At 40.5% G+C, this 23,211-nt stretch overlaps 1 protein-coding gene across 1 annotated transcript; it reads right to left on the reverse strand.

Annotated features, from left to right (window-relative positions):
* Positions 1-331: 331 nt before the first annotated feature.
* Positions 332-21,807, reverse strand: CARNMT1 (carnosine N-methyltransferase 1). Its single transcript, XM_015411571.1, has 8 exons — positions 20,893-21,807; positions 18,251-18,446; positions 17,173-17,336; positions 12,829-12,969; positions 6,941-7,119; positions 5,332-5,445; positions 1,235-1,338; positions 332-790 (listed from the first exon to the last, which is right to left on the reverse strand). Exons 1-8 carry the CDS (start codon positions 21,180-21,182, stop codon positions 680-682), a joined length of 1,299 nt encoding a protein of 432 aa, XP_015267057.1. The 5' UTR covers positions 21,183-21,807; the 3' UTR covers positions 332-679.
* Between the last annotated feature and the right edge of the window lie 1,404 nt (positions 21,808-23,211).

Below are 23,211 nucleotides of genomic sequence, written 5' to 3' on the forward strand. Positions count from 1 at the left end.
AATTTAGACAAGCTTTAGTTCCAATAACTGCTGCTGCACATCACTATATTAGATTATGGACCAAATGTTCCAAGCACCATTGTTCAGTCTCAGTCCCCAAAACAGGCAATTTCATGAATTTATGCTGTTGTAAAGACATACATAACTCACTTTTACAAAGTGATTATATATCCACAAGTTTCTGATTAACAGATGGCTAACTTTGCATGACATTGCTTTCCACATTTGCTAAATTCCTAAGAAAAACAAAAGTTACCTGAATAGCATCCAAAAAATGTTAGATTTCTTTTTTGTCTTATAGCCAATGCAGAACCCAAAAACAGCTGCGCCTCTCATATTATATTTTCTTTCAGAGATACATGGAGTGGACGGTTGTGTGTACATTACAGAAAATTCTGAATGTCAATTATGGCGTATCAAAATTATCATCCTTATCAGAATGAAAAGAAAAAGCATATGCACATTTGCACTCCATGCTCATTACCTGAATACAACTATCAAGAAGTAGACTGGAGATCAAAGGGCATATTAAGGGGAAAAAAGACAACAGCTACATTCCATGAGGAATGAGAAGGCACCACTGATATAGGGCTGTGTCCAGTCATCACCAAGAGGCCAATTTGTGCTAACATTAAAAAAATGCCAGCATTTTCCTGGATAATCATATTTTCCTGGATAATCATATACTGCTTTCTGGTTTCCTAACCACGAACATCACACATTCATAATAGTATTTCATCATGGACAGCTCATTCACAGTATATGTTGTCAGAACAGATTCATTCTCCATCTGAAAATACAAAAGACAACATTTTATTCATTCTAGCAAAAATGTCTCTTCTGTCCTACCACATCACTTGTACTCTTTTGTCTGGTATCACCAGTAACCTGCATTGTTTAAACTCTGTAGTCACCTCTGAAAAATAATAGAGAAAAACTACCTTCAAATTAGCAGGCACCTGATTCGTCTTGATGACCAGAGATATCCAAAACATTTGTTAATCAGAAACAAATGTTACTAGGGTAGCATCATAACAGTACAAGGATAAATAGCATTGACAGTGTATAACACTTAATATGAGAGAATGAATTCAAACTGACAGGTTTTTATCCTATTTTTACAGAGCAAACCTAAATAGAATTTACACCTTCCTATACTGAATCCAATGGGTTTAAAAGGATGTAACTCTGTTAATGCTTGCACTGTTAGTGTACTAAGTATATAAATACTTACCTCTATATGGAATCCATATTGTAACATAACATTTTTTATGTCTTCGTAACTCAACTCAATAGATAATTCATTTGCTAAGTTTTCAAAATGGTAAAGAAGAGGACCTAAAGGGACAAATTCAAGAAGGGGTCAGTAACTTTTATTCAACCAATCTCAGACAATGACATTTCTAAATTTTATATGCCTTATGAGTACTGTAGATCAAGGGCACATCTGAACGCTATATTGGAAAAACAGCTTTTAGTTACTTTAAACTTTTTGCCACTGGCTCATTGAAATTTTTATTTTTAAATCAGCTTTAATCCAATCCCAGGTCAATTTCTACCAATGGATTTATATTAAAACAATATCAGTATTTATAGTTCCCAATTTAAAAAAATATTTAACATTCCCTATTTGGAAGGCACATGATCTCACAGAGACATGGTCAGGAACCAAAAAAATTGACAACTGACTTCAGTAAACCTAAAAAGGTTCTTTGGTGCGCAACCCCACCTCCTCACACACATACTGCTTCTGAAACTGAAATTAGCTTCAGAAGTAATGATGTTGCATTGGAGATCAGCTGTCCTAAGTCAAAGTAGTACAAATCCCTTGCATACTAAATACCACTTTGGATCCTGGTCATTATTTGTCTATAATAATTGCATGCTGATTTTCTAATAAGGCAGTTCACAATCAGATAAAACCACAACATAAAATCGAATCCTCAAATCAAAAACACATAAAAACAGAAGAAACATTTTATGCCAATAAAGGCTGACTTGACTTGACTTGACAGAAGAAACACAACAGCAAATGTAGCTAAATTATCATAAATAACTTCTGGAAGTGTACATCAAAAACAAATACTGTCCATAATAAAACAGCTTTTCCCTGGTACTGAAGGCCAACATTAACTAGACAAAGCAAAGTTTCCAGAAGAGGGAGTTCTGTCATTTTCTTGCCACTGCTGGAAATGTGTTACCCAGCATAACCACATACAGCATTTCAGAAACTGGGAGAGGTTCATGTTGGTGGAGTGTCCTTGATGATTCCTGGGCTTAAGACAGTTTAGGTTTTAAAGATCAAGCATCAGATTTTGTCCTGGGTCCATATGCCAACAGGAAACCAATCAAGATAATGTGAAACTAGTAGCATATGTTCTATGCAGCCAACTCACAGATGGAACAATGCCTCCCTGGAACAGGGCAGCAATGAAGAATCTTACATCATCTCCCATCTTCTATCTTGGCTCTTGCATTATCCCTAATAATTCAACTATAAACAGGTTGCGTTTTGCACTCACTCCCATTTTCACGTCAGAGATGGTATGCATAAACCAAGCAGGTAGACTAAGGCTGAATAAAGCTTTTAATGAATTCTTTGCAGAGCTTTGTACAGATCTTTACTAGAACTTGTTTGATCAGCACCTTTAATACAAATACAATTAATAAGCTCTTTTTCAAGCTGCTTGAACAGATTTCAACTAAATTAATACTGATGGGAAGGACAGGAGAGTAGAACAGAAACAGTACATACCGTGTTTTCCCGAATAAGACACTGTCTTATATTTATTTTTTCTCAAGAAGACACACTAGGGCTTATACCACAAATGCATAGAAATCCTGCTAGGGCTTATTTTTTGGGTAGGTCTTATTTTCGGGAAAACAGGGCACCAAGGTGAATCCAAAAAGAATGTGCCTATCTACCACAAAGAATGACAGCCTCCATCTTGATGTAGCACTCCAGACAATTCAGATACTTCAGTTTCTTCAGTTTCTCGCACCCACTGACTGAGGTCATATGTATTATTAAAAGGGAATTAAGTAGATTCATGAAGAATGTCTATCAATGACTACTAGCCATGGTGACTGAGGGGAACCTCAACATTCAGAGGCACTAACCCACTGAATCCCAGAGCCAGAAGGCAACATCAGGGGAAGGCCTCGGCCTCTATGCCCTGCTATTGGCCATCCAGAGGAAGTCATTGGCCACTGTGAGACAGGGTGCTGGACTAGATGGACCACTGGTCTGATTCAGCAGGGCTCTTCTTATGTTCTTATGTATTTTATCTCTTCCTTCCTCCAAGGATCTCAGGGTTGTATACATTCTCCTTCCCACTTCACAACCACCCTGTGAGGTGGTTAGCTGAGAAGAAGTAACTAGCCCAAGCTTTACAGCATAATATCGCTTTGAACCTTGGTGTCTAAGATCCCAGTCTGACACTATTACACTACAGTGGCTTTCTATAAGAGATAAATATCAAAGTTACTCTGTATTTTTTGCCCCCCGGAGGGCATTTTTTATTGCATTTTCTATAAGACTACAAACTACAAAAGGGAGGGGTACTACATTTAGGGAGAAAGGAAAGATAACCACTACTAACTAAAAACCCAAGAGAGGAGATCCTCAAATTAACTTATATACAATGCCAATTCTTAAAATGCTACATTTGATGAACTTAGTCAGACATGCTTTTATAACTTTTAAGTCTTAAATTTAACTGTTATGAAAAACCCCCTCAGCATCCCCATATTAAAAAGAACAGAACAATATTTATCAGAGGCACCATTCAGAGTCCTTCAACCCTTATTTTTTCTTATCTTGTCTCTTCCGCAGTTTATAAGGACTTTCAGGAGCTGCTGCCCCCTTCTCAGACAGAGTCCTCTCCAGAAGACCCCGAGTCCAGCTCACCGCTGGACTTACTGTCCTTTTCCTCTTTATCCATCTCCTCTGGCTCACCCAGCTGGATTCTCAAAAAGTTCTGTGCTTTGGAAACAGAGTCAATCTTTTCTTTTTTTCCTGAAGTTTGAAGGTTACGCCTTCTGGGTATAACCACCTGTAACTGATTGCATTCGTTTGAAGAAAAAGAATTAAATCTTTGTATTTCTTTCTCCGTTGTCTTATTTCAAATGGAATGTCTTTCAGAATCCGAATAGTACTGTCCCCAATTTTAAAAGGTGTCCCCGCCGTTGCTCTTAGGATGCAATCCCTCACGTGTCTCCTCGAGAATCTCATTACAATTTCCCCAGGCAGATTATTCTTCTTTCTGTATATGGAGTAGGACCTATAGACCACATTCATTTCACTCATAAGATAGTCACCTTCTCAGCTGTTTGATCCAAGATTTTAAGAGTCTCATTGAGTTGTGTTTGCTGAGTGGTGATACATTGATTCATCTTTGACAGCTGCTCCTTGAGGTTAGTCATCTGCTCCAGCAGGGGGCGCAGGGACTCTGCCATCGTTTTGGCCAGCTCGGTGGTTCTTTCCGGTTTTGGACTCTCAGCTGGTTTCATTTTTGAAATTTTCTCCTCCGTCCTCTTCCCCGCCATCTTTATCGATTGTTTACTTTCGCTAAACTTTTACAAGTCTCTGAATGTGCGCTCATATGCTCGCACATGCCTTGGTAAGTCTTTCCAAGAGTTTTTGCCGCTTCCGCTTCCCCCCACCGATCTCGCTTGTGAGTTTGTGCACATGGGAGGGGTCCCTCCCCCACTCGCTTTACTCTCTAGTTCGTGGGGTGGGGGAGCTTTCTTCTTAACTTTAACAAAATCGCTCTAAACCGACTCACATTCATACTCGGTCATCCGACCTCGGTTTGCTTTCGTTTTAGCCGCTCGATCTCCTGCGCTTGTTCCAGTCAGCGTCACTAGTTCCTTACGGACACTCGGCAGAGGGACCATGGGGACAGAGAAGCACCTCGATTCCCCAGCATCGCGCTGGCGAAGAGGCAACCTCTGAAAAGTCCCTTGGCCAGGAGTCTTTCGCCAGACCCCTGGGGGGTGCGATACATCGCCCCCCCTCCTTTCTGCCTGTGCGCAGCTTCACCCCCGGGAGGTCCGGGAGGTGCGACTGCTTAGCGCGCCGCCATAGACCAGAAGTCCAAAGTTACTCTGTATTGATCAAGCAACAAGAGCCTGAAAATATTCATTTACGTAAAATTACTATAAAACAACAGCTAAAGACAGCTATATAAACCAATTTCTACATGCCATAGAAGTTTGTATTCATACAGCAGGTCTTCAGATCAAGCTTCTCCCTCTACTCTTACCCATGAATGGAAAAACCATGTTCTCTTCTACTAAACAAGATCATCCTAAAGTATAGTAAGTTACCTAAATTGATCCAAATTCCTGCTGGTTTGAGTATTTTCCATATTGTCTCAATGTATTCTATGACATTATGTGCTGTGTCTATGAAGAAGCAGGTTGCTATGCAATCCCATATGTCTGTACAGCAAAAGAAAAAAGAAAGTTATCTAGATGTCAACCTTTACACTGCAAGTGTACTACAAACACAGACAGATAAGGTTCATGAGCACAGAAGTAGAGGTAAATTCCCATCATTTCCCAGAGGGGTGGTGTTTTTTTTTTTGCTTGCTTTGGGCTCTGAGGTTAACCCTCTGATTTTCATACTAAAATAGAAATGACATGACCTTAAAACATGACCTCTTTAAACATTACAAGTATGTATTTGGCCTTTAAAATAGGCAAAGTCCACTGTATTAGGTAAGCTGCCCAAACTTGTTCATAGGTAACAGGTAAAAGATTCGCATGCACAAATAAAGAAGATTCGCATGCACAAATAAAGTATGCCATAAGCTTACTGTACATAAGCAAACACATACAGCACTGATTCCAGCTGGAGATCATTCAGGATAGAGTGACTGATGGATAGGCATATACTATGTGCAAATAACCCACTCCTTATTCCATTTGTCATGTTCCTTACTGATCAAGTTGATGTTACATCTAATCCTCAGTCACAATCTCACCATTTCATTTTCCCAAATTCAGACAGAGAAATGGACATTAAAAGACACCCCCCCAAAAAAAATATGCAGCCATGTTACTAATCAGAACTAGAAGAGATTGGATTTATACCCCGCCCTTCACTCGGAGTCTCAGAGCGGCTTACAAACTCCTTTCCCTTCTCCTCCCCACAACAGACACCTGTGAGGTAGGTGGGGCTGAGAGAGCTCTTTCCAGACCTGTCCCTGAGAAAACAGCTGTGACAGAACTATGGCTTGCCCAAAGTCATGCAGCAGCTGCAACTGAAGGAGTGGGGAATCAAACCCGGTTCTCCCAGATTAGAGTCCGTGCACTTAACCACTACACCAAACTAGTTATAACTCCACATGTCCAACATATAAGCATCATTGAAAAATCTCCTCAAATGACAGCCCCTCTCCTCAGTAACTAAATGGTTAATTAGTAAAGTTTAGAAAATAACCACAAGGCTACTTAAAACAGACCTGTGCTGGTATCTTCCATGTCTCTGAATACTGCATCCACACTTGGTTGAATATTGTGCTGTAGCAATCATTCACAACATGATTTTCCTGCACAGATCAGAAAACCCAGTTGTGAATTACTGCTATAGCACAATGATAGCACAATATCCAACCACATGGGGGTGTAGCTATATCAATTAGCAAGCAAGTATACATTGGTTTTGAATTAGACAAACCAAAACGTTCTAGACCTTATGTTTAACTAAAAAAAATTACTAAAAGCAAAGGCCAGTTATCAAAAGAAATTTCAGAAGAAGAAAATCATAAGACAAAGGGTAAAAGTTTTAACAGTATAAACAAATAAAACCTTTTAAAAATCACATAATCTGACGTTTTGTTTCACACAGTCTCCTAGTTCTACCGCTGGTGGCATACAGTACAAAGCAGGTTCACAAACATTATCCTTAAAGTCCCCCCTCCTTTCTACTTACTATGCTCACAGTAGATTTCTTGAAAATCTCCTGCTGTCATAGAAAAGTTTGCCCCAGGAGGAAGACTGTGAGGATCAACGTCAGGAAAATAAATTGGTTGTATCTGATCAGCAGATCTCTTGTTATTGCTAAACTGATGAATCCAGGGATATAGTTTGTACGAATTAGTTTCAGTGCATCTGTAATACGATTATCAAACAACAGTTTCGCCTTATCATTTCAAAGACAATCAAACACTGCAATATTTAATATTTTTGCGCTCTGACTCTCACCAGTATACATGTTACACCCTCTAAGTTAATTCCAGAGGTTTGCGTGAGCAAAACAAAATAAGAGCCCACTGGCACCTTAAAGACTAATAAAATTTACTACAGGGTAAACTTTCATGAGATTGCCTCATCAGAAGCACTGGAGTATAAATCCGATGACCTGATACATAAACAGGAGGTGGGAAGGTATTTGTTATAAAGAGAGGCTGATTTGAAACCAGATTGAATTACAATATTAATAAGTCACTCAGAGTTGAGGAGGGTCACTCCCAACTTTGAAAGACAGGCAAAGTAAGAGTAACAAAGCCTAGCAGAAAATAAGAAGAGGCAATGGCAAATTACAGAAGGATATGCAAGATATTAGCACCTTTTGTACATTAGGAATCCTGGATCCCTTTTAAGACCTGGGAAGTAAACAGTCATTAATGAATACTAATTCAGCAATTTCACACTGGATACTCCGTCTGACGTTCCTTCATTTTAGAAGATGTAACAAAAGGTTATAAAGAAGCAATGGGGGGACACTTCCATAACTAACTGAAAAATACACTCAGATCTAAGATTCTTAATTTAAAAAGGCTACATTTGTGGTATTCAACAGTTATGGTATTCAATAAAGCTGCTTTGGTTTTTATTGTTTTATTTATATTGCAATGTAAGACTTCATACAGTGCTTTCAAGTGTTCAAAGCACATAAACATAATTTTCTTGTTAAAGATTTCTATATTACAGATGGGGACTTGAGAAAGCATGGCTTGCCTAGTGCCAGTTCATGACATAGGAGAATTTTAAACCAGGGACTTCCTGATCCATAGCTCAGCATCTTAGTGTCTAGCTTACTGCACATACTTGCAACAGAGACAAAAGTGTAATTATATAGAGAATGTAACAATAGCATTTACTAGTAGCTATTTGCTTATTTTAGCAAGACAGATCTTACTATTTAGTCCTAAATTATCATTTGTTTCCTTACACTTATAAGTATCTCTGTTGATGTTTGGTCATGGCTAACCAATCAGATCTCCCATACTAGCAAGACAGGAGGCCTTGTAGCATAAATACAGAGGGAAAACTCCCAACTAAACAATGATTTAATTTGGTTTCTTTAAAAAATGTACATTTTTCAAGGCATTCAATGGATAATTATGGAGTATTCTATTTCCTCAGTCTTTATGCCAGATTAATAATGTGAAAGTACTAAAGCAATAACCAAATTTTAACATGCACAAAACGCTAATGACTGGTAATGCTCAATTTATATGTACAAAAAAAGTACATACATCTAAGAAATTTCGTCTTGATGAGACATTTGCCCATCTTAACACACAGGGACAAATCTTGATGGAAGTCAAGTAGTTCAGCTCTCAGAAGTTCTTCTTGTAGAAAACCAATAATGGAACAAGAAAGCAGAAACACAGGGCCTTCACCAAGAACAGTTGACCCGTGAGCAGTCCCCTCTTCCTCTCCCTAACACACAGTAGTGAAATATGTGATGCATGCTATGTTGTGTGCTCCCCAGCTTTTCCCCCTGCAGCAGAGGCAGGGAAATGCACTATGTGATGACACCATGTCACACGTTTCACCAAGGTGGAAGAGGAACTACATACGGAGCCAGTGTCTCAGTGGCATGCCATTTTTCAATAACAGCAATGTAGTTCTCAGACAATATAAATATAATAGACATAAACTGCAGTCTGGAAATATGGACAGATCCTTCCATTCATCAAACAAGATTTTCACTCTTTCTCTCTACTAAAAGATGCTCTAAGCCAACTCAACCTCCTTTTTAATACAACAAGGGGACTTTCAAAATCAGTTTGAGATGCAGTGCACAATGAGAAAGCTAACTGTTGTTTGGGGAAAATGGGAATAAGCTTGCTGGGCACACTAAAACCCATGTGCACATTAAAGGTACTTAATGGGGTGTCATAATAGGACCCGCATTTTTACTACAAATGTTAATATATTCTGTATGGTATTAACTTTTTATTTAGAAATTTGACATGTAAAACTGATGCGCACAGTGGCAAATACTTATTAATTTTTTCCCCAGACCCAGAAAAAAATCTGAATATTATCCAAGGATCAAATCATAGCATGTTATTGTACTGCAATGTTGGGTCTTCCAGAGTTTCACATTTATAAGCTATTAAACATTTTCTAATAAGTGAACAACAGCATATGTTAATTAGGTATATGGTACTAATTTAGAATCCACTGTATTTAAAGGCTTTACATATGTCAACCTAAAAATTTAATTACAATCAGATTTTGCTAGTCTTTAAGGTTCTAGTAGACACCTGCTTTATTATTTTGGTGGGGGTGTGTGTATTTTGTGTGTGTGTACCTGGAAGTCATGGTGACCTCTGGTGACTGTGTGTGCACCTGGAAGTCATGGCGACCTCATGTGATTGACCCCTCCTACTGGGGGCCTGGAGAATATTCAGAGAGGTGGCTGACTAAAGCCTGCCCCCATCTCCCGCCTCTGGTATTTCAAGGAGGTCTCCCATCCAAGTATTTGCCAGAGTCGACCCTGCTTAGCTTCTGACGAGATCAGACTTGCCTGGGCTATCCAGGTCAGGGTGACACCTGCTTTATTTTGATCACCAACCTAAAACAACTTACAACATAATCCTAAAGACAGTTATATCCTTCTTAGGTTGTGAAGGGTATGCAATTCTGTTTCGGACTGCACTGTTACTTTATCAACAAATTAGTCCCACAGGATGGTGTTATCTCTTGGTTTCCTTTATAAGATATAAAATTATACTGGCACCACAAACATATCTGCTGCCACAGTCCATCTGGCTGAAATGGTGCAATTCACATCCAAGTGAACAGCAAAGCTTTCAATGAATTTTGGGCATCAGGGCAACAGCCAGCTGATAAACTTCAAGTTTTACAACAGACTTTGGTTGCTTGCAGGCAAGTAAGAAGAAGAAGAGAAGAGATTGGATTTATACCCCACCCTTCACTACCCAAAGGTGTCTCAGAGCGGCTTACAAACTCCTTTCCCTCCTCCTCCCCACAACAGACACCCTGTGAGGTAGGTAGGGCTGAGAGAGCGCTGACAGAAACTGCTCTTTTTCAAGGACAGCTGCTATCAGAGCTACGGCTTGCCCAAGGTCATCCAGCCAGGTGCAAGTGGAAGAGTGGGGAATCAAACCCGATTCTCCCAGATTAGAGTCCACGCACTTAACCACTACACCAAACTGGGACTCTAATGGAGGTCTAATGCGCAACTCACTAGTCTGCTTTTGTGTAAACAATATGGAAGAAGGGAATATTTGACATTAATTGCTTCTTTAAAAATCATTTATTTACTTTATTTATACCCACTTTTCTCCCTAATGGGGAACCCAAGTAGTTTACAACATTCACCTCTTCTCTATTTTATCCTCACAGCAATCCTGTGAAGTAAGCTAGGCTGAGAATGTTGGATTGCCCCAGGAAGCTTCCATGGCAGAGCAGGGATTTGAACCTCGGTCTCCCAGATCCTAGGCCAACACTCTAAACCAGGGGTGTCAAACTCATTTGTTATGAGGTCTGGATCTGACATAAATGGGACTTTGTCAGGCCAGTCCAAAACCAAGCAAAGGTTAGTGAAAAGGAGGGCCAATATTAAAACCTTTCCATAAAAGATAAAAAGAGGTACATGTATTTATTAATAATAATAACAAATTTTAAAACATATATAGAGGCCCATTTACAACCAATGTATATAATATAACAATATCAAGGGCTTACAAAGTTGACCTTACGCGTTTCGGCCAAATAGGCCTTCCTCAGAGGTCATACATATGTGGCAAGATGGTTAATAATTATTTTCACATAAACACAATCAGAAATATATACAAAGTATAGATTCAATGAGGACCATAAAGTAAATTGTTCAAAAGTAAAATCACCAGGCACAAGGTAAATATGCACATAAGACCTTTAAAGTGCAATCACTAGCCCAGTGATTATAAACTTGTGGTCCAAAAATTTCCTTCTTTGATTGTGTTGCCACAGCATTCATAAGTAAAAATACATGTACCTCTTTTTATCTTTTATGGAAAGGTTTTAATATTGGCCCTCCTTTTCACTAACCTTTGCTTGGTTTTGGAGTTCATTGTTAGGTTCAGTGTTTTTCCCCCCTTGGTTTCTGCTACTTTGTCAGTCCAGGCCATGTGTGTCATAAAATGTAATGCCAGGTAACAAAGATATTAACTTTGTAAATGACACCTACAAACACAATTAAAGGGTTTTTTAAACTTAAAATACAAACATGCTTAAAACAGTAACACTTTTGTCATGTTCTGTTTATTTAGAGAGCCAGTTTGGTGTAGTGGTTAAGTGTGTGGACTCTAATCTGGGAGAACCGGGTTTGATTCCCCACTCCTCCACTTGCACCTGGCTGGATGACCTTGGGCAAGCGTTAGTTCTGATAAGAGCTGTCCTTAAAAAAGAGCAGTTTCTGTCAGCGCTCTGTCAGCCCCACCTACCTCACAGGGTGTATGTTGTGGGGAGGGGAAGGGAAAGGAGTTTGTAAGCCGCTCTGAGACACCTTTGGGTAGTGAAGGGCGGGGTATAAATCCAATCTCCTCTTCTTCTTCTTCTTCTTCAACAGTCTTTGATAACTTACACCTTCCAAACCTCCCATCCCCTTAAAAGATGCCTACCTAAAATGAAAAGGTGGGAGGATAGTGGGATTTGGCAATGCAATTTTTTAAAAATAAAACATCAAGAAAAAGCACAAGGATCACAGCAGAAACTAAAAATATAAAATGCTCTGAGCATAGGAAAACATGAAATGGCTGGGCATGGCAAGCTCCACCCCCCCAGCCTACTCAGAGTGGCAGTGGCTCCTGTGTAATGTCCCCCTTTGGCTGTGGGTTCCCAGGTTAGAATACTCACTCAGGCACCCATTCTTAGGTCCATTCAGCAGAGACAAGCTGGCTCAAAACATCTGCCCTTAATTTGCAAGGAGACAACTTCAGCTGGCATACAAACACTGGAAACTGAAACTACTTGGGCTCCACTCCACTGAAATACAATGCAGCTCAAAAAAAATTGCAAAGAAAATGAGGAATGGATTTTCCATTAAGGTTTCTGGGCCCAGACAGACAACTCTGGGACTGGAATGACAGCCTCCAGAGCAGAATTCCATTCCCAGAACACAGCTGCTGCTCCCAGGGACCACCATTCCACTCTGGGGGTTATCATTCCAGTCCCAGAGTAGCTTATCTGGGCCCAGAGACCTTAAAGGACAATCCATTCCACATTTTCTTTGCAACTTTTTTTGTGCTTTAGCCCAGAGGAGCTTCCTGCCAGAGGAGAAACTGGTAAAGAAAAGGCCCAGCCAGCTGGAAAGTTCGGCAGCCACAATCTCCCTCAGAAGGGTGAGAGTCACAGGCTGGATTAAAGCCCTGGGTGAGTCGGTTCCAGCCCGTGGGCCATAGGTTTGAAACCCTTGCTCTAAATGCTACACAATGTTGATTTGATTACATGTATATTAACTAATATAGCTAACATTAATTTTGCAGTATAGCCTACTGATCTATCTAGATACACATACATATATATGAATACAGAGTTATATGTACAACCACCAGTAACTAAAAGTAAGTTAAGTACCTGTTGAGAACAAAGTTAGAAGAAAAGAGCATAAAGAGGCTCCACTCATTTCCTTGGCAAGTATAACCGAGCATAGCTATCTCCCAGGCCAGTCTACCTAGCCCAGCACCAGGTACAAGAACATTAACTTTGGAGAGGTCCCTGAAACACAACAAAAATAATCATTAAGCATTTATTATCTATCCCTGGCAGAATAAACAGCTGTGGTTCAGTTTATTCAGTCTCTTTTATCTGGATTATTGGAGATCTCTCCTAAACTTAGTCAGCCATATATTCCAACAAATGGGAGAGTAAACAGATCCATCTTCAGAGTTGTTTTTCCTATATACGGTAAAAAATGTTTATTGCATTATTAAACTATACCTAAAACTGAGTTTGTGCTTCCTATATGTTTGCATACAGCAGAACCCCTGTTCCATTTCCTTGATACAAGAAAAACATGATCCTTAAATCCAAACAGGAATAAATTTGAGAGAACTGCTAAATTTGGTACTCTCTCACAATGTTTTTGAAGGTCAGAGAAATAACCCTAGACTGAACTAATGCAGTCACTGCCAAAGGTAATTTGGTTAATATTTAAAATCAGTAACAGGGCAAAATGGCTATCAGATATTTTATATTTTTATTCTTGCCTTCCTCCATAGAGCTCAAAAATGGTGTATGTTCTCTTATCTGCACAACCACCCTGAGAGGGAGCTTAGACTTCAAATGACTAGGCAAAGGTCATCCAGTGTACCTGACTAGTAGAAATTTGAACCTGAATCTCTCCAAGCCTGATTCAACACTCTAATGGCTATGCCACACTCATGCATAAAAAGTGAGCCAAGATTAAATTCAGCCAAACTTCTATCATCTAACCAGTATTCCATCCAGGGGTCTGCTGGGGAAGCAGTGGGGGGTCTCTTCTGGCCTCTCCTGGGCCACAGCGCTCCGGCGTTGGCCCGGGGAGGCAGCGACGGGCATCCTCTGGCCTCCCTGGGGCTGCAGCACTCTGGCGCTAGCCCGGGGAGGCAGCGATGAGCCTCCTCTGACCTCCACGGGGCCTCAGCACTTCAGCGTGGGCCCTGGGAAGGCGGCAACGGGCCTCCCTGGGGCCACAGCATTCTGGCGTGGGCCCCGGAGAGACAGCAACAGGCATTCTCTGGCCTCCCCGGGTCCACAGCGCTCCAACGTGGGCCCCGGGGAGGCAGCAACGGGCCTCCTGGGGCTGCAGTGCTCTGGCGCAGGCAACGGACCTTCCGGTGGCCACAGCGCTCCGGCGGGGGCCCTGGGACACCAGCAACAGGCTACAGCATGGAGAACTGGGGCGGGGCTTGCTGCCACTGCCATTTGTGCCAACTCCTGGGCTCCCAGAGCAGTGCTCCGGCGCGCTCCGGCCCCAAAAGACCCCTGATTCCACCTATGTTACCAACATGGTTCAAAAACTGTCTCGTTAGGTCATTTTCATGAAAAATGCAGGTTTTCTGATTATTAACAAGTTTTTCAGTGTTCTGAAACGTATTCAGATGCATTAGTTTCCAATGCATTTGAAGAGTTCTCCCAACCACAATTATTCTTTTCATTTAAGTAGAGGGAAACACATTTCTTTGTGCTTCACATAAGAAATAGCTCTGTAAGGACTGCTGAACATACAAAGGCCTCTGGCTAAGGAAGATGATTCCAAAGCTAAGCTACCAAAATTCAGCTATATCAAACTAGCAGATGCTAGAACTATGCTTTATTTCTCATTCTTTAACTTCTTTAACTATTGGGCAAAATATTATGCCTAAAATTTCAAGAAACCTGAAATTCTGATGTTCTTAATGCTCACAGAACTACTTGAAAGTTAATGCTAAAGTGGTGTTCTGTAGTTTACTTGCATGTTTCAAAATATTGTGCAACCAATATGAAAGAAATTGCAATTGTAATTCTGCCAATTCATTACTTTCATTTAAATGAAAGTACTTTTAGTTAAAATCATACAAACTAACCCAAAATGTAATACAAAACAAACAGTGAAGCAAAACAGACAGTGAAAACCCCCTAGAGAAGTTGCTTAATTTCAGGTTTCTGGGTGTAACTATAAATAGTATAAAAATATTTTAGATTGTTCAAAGTACATCACACTTTTTTTTTAAAGACGATGAAATGAAGATGGAACAGTTTTTGTGACCGACTTAAAGACACAACACAAACTTATTTCATGAACGTTTTCCACAAATGAATTTTTAATAAATATTTGTTTGGGCTAGATAAATGCCCAAGGATAGAAACCTTCTTCAGCAGCACAAAGCTAAACTCATATTATAATCAAAAAATGAGGAGTTTCATAGGTTTAAATAAGATTATACAACACTTAAACATTTTTTTCTCAACTGCCATTTTTACAAGTTGTTTCTAGCACAACCAATATCCCGAACATACTAAGGTTCACACCTGAAATTATACTTGTTTATTCACATTAAATAAGCAAAAATCCCTTTACTTTCTATAATATGAATTTCTTAACTATAACTCTACAAAGTGCCTATATCTGTGATCAACTGAGCTAGGTACTTCACCATTTCTACAAAAATAGTTAGAATTTCAAAAGAAGCCAAATGATTTGAAATTGTATAGCTAAGAAACGAAATGAAACAAGTGTAATTCAGGCAAAAGTAAGCATTCAAAAGGTTAGCAGAATGCTGCATACTGGTCCCCGGCTCCTTCCCCTACCCAAAATAGTTCCACAAGGAACCCTACAATGCAGAATAAGTTGTTGCAGTCAGGAGGAGTAATTTGAGAGCTATAGTGCATGCACATCCTTCGCTCCACATACAAGCTGTGTAGAGCTAGATAGTTGATTTTTATTTTTTTTTTAGAAAATAAAAATTGCTTCCTACTTAAACGAAAAACTGTTTATGGACAATGGTCTACACTTTCCAAAATGACAACCATTTCAATTAAATACGAAAAAACTATCAGAATTTTCGTTATACAGTTTCTTTGATTTACTATTTATTAATTTTAGCATCTATTAAGGACACAACAAAACACTTCCACTGGACAGTCAAAGGTATATACTTAAAACTTTTGCATTAGGGTTTCTAACGGCATCTTGTGATTTTCTAAAAACAGACTCAAGCCTTTTCAGTCTAGCTTATTTAGCAATCCAGTTCCTCTTGTATACAAATAATTTTAAAAACAACATACTGTAACCTAGTGAAAACATTTCAGTAAACCAAAAATTTAACCTTCCAGATGTGCATGTAGAATAGCTAGCTTGAAGGGGTTTTTTTTCCAGAAGGTTTTCAGTACTTACTCTTAACAGTAAACATTTCTATAAAACTTTTAAGAAACGATTATAAGGCAATATTTTTCCCACTAAGCTGGGGAGAGGAGAATGATTAAAAAAACCTTTTTATTTAAATGCATAAAAACTTACCGTAGGCTTTTCTATAACTGAAGACATTCTTGAATGCCTTGAATCTAACAAGGGAAGGGTATTCATGTTATATTTTGTATGAGTTTTTGAGCCTTTATCTTTGTGAAAAACTCTCTTAGTTGGCTAGATAAAGCAGTAGCAATGACTGCAAGTTAAAAGTTGGAAAACTGAAGAAATCTAGTTATTTCAGACTATGGTCACAATTGGAATTCTGTCAAGACAGTCAAGTGACACATTAGAAGAGGCACTCTAAAGTCAAGGACTGACATGCACAGTTTTTATATAAGGAAGCTCAGAAAACAAATCACTGGCTATTTATAACCAGTGCAATCAGGCCTCAGATTAAAGGATAGAAAGATTACAAAATAAGCACTTTGTAAATTACAGCATCTTTTGCATTCTTCTTAGATTATGGCTGAGGACATCATTTGGCTTCCCCTCAAATGTGTGGCTTGGTCTCTTGAAAGATTCGTTGGGAACCATTTGCTTTATATCTTCCAGTGGTGCACCTGCTTTCCGCTTGTGGCATTCTGCCTCAGGACAGAGGGATGGACAAGACAGCTTTTTAGTCCAACTTTGTTTCTATGAGAACCTAGCAGCTGAGATATGAAGCCATAACTCAACTTACTCCTCTTAAAATAAAATTTAAGGCAATGAGTACACATGGGATTGATACTTACTACTAATCCAAGGTTTATCTTGTCAAAATTAAGTAGGGTGTTCTCCATGCAACCACAGTATTGCACTGAACTGCTGGATCAATTTTGAACAAGATCATATTAGAAAGATACACCGAAGTCATAGGCAGTTTCTCGCTATACAGTTAAGTGAGTTTCTGTATATCATTCCTAATGGCATTTCAGAGCTTATTTGTCTAAAAGTCCTTTAGAAACACATATGTTATTGAGCATTCCTTCTGCAAAATAAACAAAATTATTTACCAGCTGTCCTTTGGGAAGTTCTTTACAATTTCATTAATGATTGGCTGATAGCAGGAATCTCTCTCAGATTTCCCAGTTTCACTCCAGTCCCTTACAAACTGTTTCAACGTAGACTTTAATTTGTCCATGTCAAAAGTTGAGGCGGGTGAAATTTTTTCATTTTCCTGATAAAAATCCAAAGAAATAGTACCAATGTAGAAACTAAGCAAATGAAGTAACTGCAAAAACTACAAAACAGCAATAATATTGAAGAGATGATAAACAATTTGCTTCTCATCTTTAGAACCAGAACTCAGGTCTGTAATTGAGACCTAAATAAAATCAGCTGAATGCCCTCTGATTAACTTTCAACACATGGCTCTCCATGACAAAATATGAAGTAGACCATTCATTCATTAAAATAGGCAAGCACCAAATGGAAGCTCAGGCCACTCACCTGGTATGAGTAACTTCTTCAGATGACCAGACAGGGATACTTTTCTGAACTGGAAAACAACTGTTCTCTCCTTCCAGGGCTTGTTTTGCAGTGATTGTTTCCAACTGGATTTCCCAGTCACAAACAATTACCAATGTTCCCTCTAAGCTGTGGAGTCTTGTGAGCAAAAATTCTACTTTGTGATCTACTGGCTTTACAGTTGTGAGAAGCAATTTGGCCACTGCATAAATTAATTTACTCTGGAGCCATCCTGCCCAAGCGATGACAAAAATGTGTGAGCCAGAAGTCAAAAAACTGTGCACTAGCTCACACTAACTCAGCTTAGAGGGAACACGGACGATTACTACAGTGCATTGAGACTGCATTATCCAATGATGAATAAAAGCAGACCAGGATGTCAATACGCTACAAACAACAAATGCTTAATATAGCCCTTACTCAAGAACACTGATTGTGTGCGACTCTTTGGACTGCACACTGGCTTAATTGTAAGAATATAATTATTAACATTTGACATGAGTACTATGTGGACTCTTCAAATAGGTTACTATTAAAGAAGTAGTGGGAATACCTTTTTAGAGTAAGTATTCAGGATTAAATAAAGAAGCACATAAATATTTACTTTTAAACAAAAATTCTTACTTCATCACCATATTCTTTGTTTTCAAACATATGTGTACAGTCATTCACAATTGCCTGCAAGATTTCTTGATTGTGGTCAATACATTTACGAATGTTTTCAAGATGAAAAAGGAACTGAGGAAGCAATTTCTGTTGACTGGCTGGAAGGGATCTGAAATGTCTCTCTGTACGGTTCACTCTTTCATGCATATTCGTTCTGGAAACAAAAACAAAAAGACAACACTTAACACGAACACCAGAAAATAGTACAAACTTGGAAGAAAACTGAAGTTCTCTGCTATTATTCCTGTATATTCACACAGGAGTCTCAGTTTTTAATCATGCATTTACAAGATTAGTAAAAGAATAGACATTACATTCCTCTGTGGAACCAAAGCATACATATTCTAGAGCAAGAAACTGTGGTCAACATCCAGCCCAAATTAGTAAGTATAAAGTACATCTGATTTCACATGGAGGCTTAAAGTAGTCAGGCCTCTTTCTAGGAAAACAACAGGCCCCAAGAACACTTCATTTTGAGCTGATCATACCTGTTAAAAATCTAGAAATCTTAAGCAATGAGCACCTCATATGAACTTCAGTAGAAATCCCATGCACATCTATGGGCTTTGAAAAAACATGTATTGTACACCTTTCTGCACACATGGCAGAATCCAGAAGACAGACTCTACTACATTAGGCTGTGAGTGGGTCCAGTTTCTGAATGCCCCATAAGACTTTATATAAGTTTTTTTAAAGCATGTCAGGCTTATAACCCTCCCTACTTGCTGCTAATTCTGGAAGGGCTGAGGCTGAAAGCTTTTTGCATACTGGACATCTCAGGTTAAATCCCTGGCATCTCCAACTAAAAGATCTCAGAACCCCCTCTTCCATTGGTCTGAAGTGACACAAACCATTCTACCACCTTTTACTTCAGCGCAAGTAGACCATGCCTAACACTACTTGACTTTAACATGTCTTGACAAAAAATCGGTAAAAAGTGATGGCTACGCTCACTATCACACAAAGACTAAATATATTTAATGTTACATTGTCATACAAAGTCCACATGCATTTCCCCCACAAACCACTGAGAGCTTTGACATCCTTTTGAATGAAGAGACATGACCCTGTATACCAAATATGCAACAAATAAAAGAATGGCTTGTATGTTATAGAAAATGGTACAAGTGTATGCAATATGCATATGTGTACCCATTTTCTTGATGTTTGAAGTAGGCTTCAATCTTCCCATGAGATGCTAGCGTGCAAGAGACAAACCTGCCAAGTCCTGATTCAACTTCAAAAATCTAGAGCAAACCAGAACGTGTCAAATTGCAAGCAAAAACAGAAACCACCACATGCAACTTCATTGTTTGCTCAAACAAGACATCTAAAGCCACCTTAAAAAGCTGCACCTTTTACAAACTTTTGAGGGCAAGTAAAGAGCTACCTTTTTCACTACCAACTCTACCCAGCATTTTATTTATCCCTTGATAGACAAAAAGAAAACGAAAAACCCAGTCCACAAAACTGATCCTGATAATTTAAGACACATATTCCTAATGCATTTACAAAACCAAGACTTTGGTGAAGGTAAACCAGTACAGCTAACTCAGTCTGAAACATACAGAACAACATAAGCTACCATGGCAGCAGCTTGTAATAACACTCCTCCCAACAGCAACATTTTTTTAAAGTTCCTGAAGGACTGGTATTGATATGAGAATGAGCTACAAAGCAGACCCCTGCCAAGCAGAATGGAGGCTTTGTACACAGCCACAGCAGTGCGGGAAAACATGATTCCATCACCAGGGCAGTGTCAAGCCAGAGTGGTGTACTCATTACACTGTCAGACTCAGGTCTCGAAGACCCAAGTTCATATCCCTGCTCTGTCATAAAGCTTGCTGGCTGACCTTAAGCCTGACCTATTTCCATAGAATTGGTGTGATGATAAAACTGCAAGGAAAAGAATGACTGTGAACTACCTCTAGTTCATCTGGAGAGGCCAACATACAAAACTTGTAAAATAACCCAACAACCAAAGTTCCTTGATGGAGGGAACTGACAGAAACCTACTAAATAATAAGAACTTGCTCAGAATTTAAGAACCAAGTAGTCTAAAATCTCATCTAGTTTGAGGGACTACTCTTCTGGCATCACATCATCAAGAAAAGCTCCACGATGTTCAAGCCATACCTACTTTTTATTGCCATCAAGTTACAGCCAATTTATGGCAGCCTCATACAATTTTCAAGGGAATTTTCAGAGGTGGTCTGCCATTGCCTGCCTCTGCACAAAGATCCTGGACTTCCTTGATAGTATTCCCATCCAAGTACTAACCAGGACAGACCCTGCTTAGCTTCTGAGATCAGGTGAGATCAGGCTAGCATGGGCTTTTCAGGTCAGGGCACACCTACCATACCTACTTTACAAACTTATTTTCAGCTATCAATGTTTCCCAGCAACAAGTCCTGAGAATTGCAGTATGACGAGACTGCTGCGCATTCTAGCACAGACTCTCTTTCTCTTTTTAATTCCTTGGAAAGCCGAATGGGTGTTTAGGCCCGAGATGCTGTCATGGCCCAGGTCAACAAACCGAGTCCCTGCGTTGCCACCACTAAGGGCCATGGGCTATCAATGTAACTTGGGGCCTCGGTTACCCATAGTAACGGAAGGCGTTGATGATTCTCCGGAAGTGCTCCCGCTCAAGTCGCTCCTCCTCTTCTCCCGCTGTTCCTGCGGCCGCCGCTGGTTGCCGCTTGTGCTGCGGCTGCCGCCTGCGCCGCTCGCTATAAAACGTCATTTCCCGGTCCCACACGGGCTGCTCCGGCGGCTTCTCCTCTTCCCCCCCTTCTGGGCTCGGCCGGCTCCCTCTGCGCATCGCCTTCACCGGCGGCTGCAACTGTAGCTGCTCTTGCTGAGGTAAGGGACACGCGGCGGCAACCGACATCCCGCTTCCTCCCCTCTAAGCGTAGCGATTGAACCGCCGCGTGCGGCCGCTTCCGGCTTCACAAAGAAACAAACGCAGCCGGTCAACCAACCACCTTTCCTCGAACGCGAGAGCACCGCCCCCGCCGGAGTTGTCAGCACGCAAGCGTAATCGACCAAAGCGCAAGCGCAGTGAGAACTTCCACCTTGCTTCTTTCTCCGCCCCGACCATAGAGACGTAACGTCTAAAGTAGCTGTTCGGTTGGCTGAATCGTGAACTGAAAGGCGAAAACGGTGCTCAACGGCCTGTGATTGGGCAACAGGATGTGTCCCTCGTCCAGTAGATGCAAGAACGTTTGTGTGCACTTGGGAATTACAGTTCCCTCGCCTAGGAATTGGTCTTTTTTGATGCGGAGTTTGGGACTTTTGGCACAGAATCTCACCATCGTTGGACCACTCCAAACCAATCTGTTGGTTCCTTCTGCGTGACTAGGAATTCATTGTTTCCAAATGGCCAAAGGAAAGGGGCGGCCACTGGGACAGTCTACATTTTGTAGCGTACAAATTGCAGGTGATAATACTTTGGCGGAGACATAGTACTCCCCCCTTCCAATCACAAATTAATACCAGTTCCAGAGCCTACGGGGAGGGCGGGATAAAAATACAAATAATAAATAAATAATAAATAAATAAAAATGTTTAGATCAGTTTGTCTTGCTCCCAAGAATTGTCCTTCTCTTAATAGTTTCAGAGGGTAGCCGTCTACAGTAGAACAGCTAGGTTCAAATTCAGTAGCACCTTAGAAGAGAGACTAACAAGATTTTCAGGGTATAAGCGTTTGGGCATCGGAACCCTTCTTGTAATTTTAGGGTTGCCAACCTCCAGGTGGTACTTGGAGATCTCCTGCTATTACAACTGATGTCTGGGTGACAGAGATCCGCTCCCCTGGAGAAAATGGCTGCTTTGAAGGGTGGACTCCATAGTATTGGACCATGCTGAGGCCCCTCCCCAAACCCTGCCCTCTCCTGGACCCACCCCCAAAGTCTCCAGGTATTTTCCAACCCAGACCTGGCAACCCTAGTGATAATTGTCCTTTCACCCTCTGCTTCCTGTTCTTTAACCAGTCACTAATCCATAACAAGCACTGTTCTAATATCCCTTGACTAATAAATATCTCTTGACTAAACTGTGATTTTATGAGGTTTTTAATAGTTGTTTTGTATTTTTTATGTTTTATTAACACTGTAAGCCACCTTGAGTTCTGCAAGGGAGAAAGGTGGCTAATAAATTTATTATTTAAAAGACTAGGAAAAAGGCCCGTTGTGGAAATAAATACAACGATCTCTAGAAAGAGGCTTTGGACGGGTGCCCCGGCCTTGGACACTCGGTGTCAATTTGCTGTGGCGACCTCAGCAGGGTATAATGACACTTGAGTCCACCATTTCTCCAGAGGAACTGATCTCTGCTACCTAAAGAACAGTTGTAATTTTGAGTGATCTCCAGCCCTCACCTGGAGATTGACAACAATGGTTCCCCAGAAGGGAATGGTTGGTTTGGAGGGTGGAGTCTATGGCTTTGTACCTGTCAGAGGTCCCACGCCTCCTGAAACCTCACCCTCTCCAGGCTCCATCCCTCACATCTCCAGGAATTTCCCACCTGAAGTTGGCAACCCTGTCTCCTTCCCAGCCAATCATCAACCTACCTTTATTTCCCCCTCACTCTTCAGCTTTCCACCCCACACACACCTGCAGCCTCTCCCGTGCTCTGAAGCCCTGACTGCTATGTCACATTGGCTGTCTCCCGGGGGCCACCTCAGCAGCATATAAGGATACAGAGCCCACCATTTTCTCCAGGGGAACTGATCTCTGCCATCTGGAAAGCAGTTGTAATTCTGAGTGATTTCCAGCCCTCACCTGGAGATTGGACACATTTTACCTCAGAACAGCAAACTGTTTAGAATGTTAGAGGCAAAAGCCAATCAAGTCACATATGCAAACGACCTCTGTGTTCCGAGGCAAAGGCCAATGAGGCTGCATATGCAAATAACCTCT

Source organism: Gekko japonicus, unplaced genomic scaffold (assembly GCF_001447785.1).
Source record: "Gekko japonicus isolate JY-2015 unplaced genomic scaffold, Gekko_japonicus_V1.1 scaffold6, whole genome shotgun sequence".
Taxonomy (NCBI): domain Eukaryota; kingdom Metazoa; phylum Chordata; class Lepidosauria; order Squamata; family Gekkonidae; genus Gekko; species Gekko japonicus.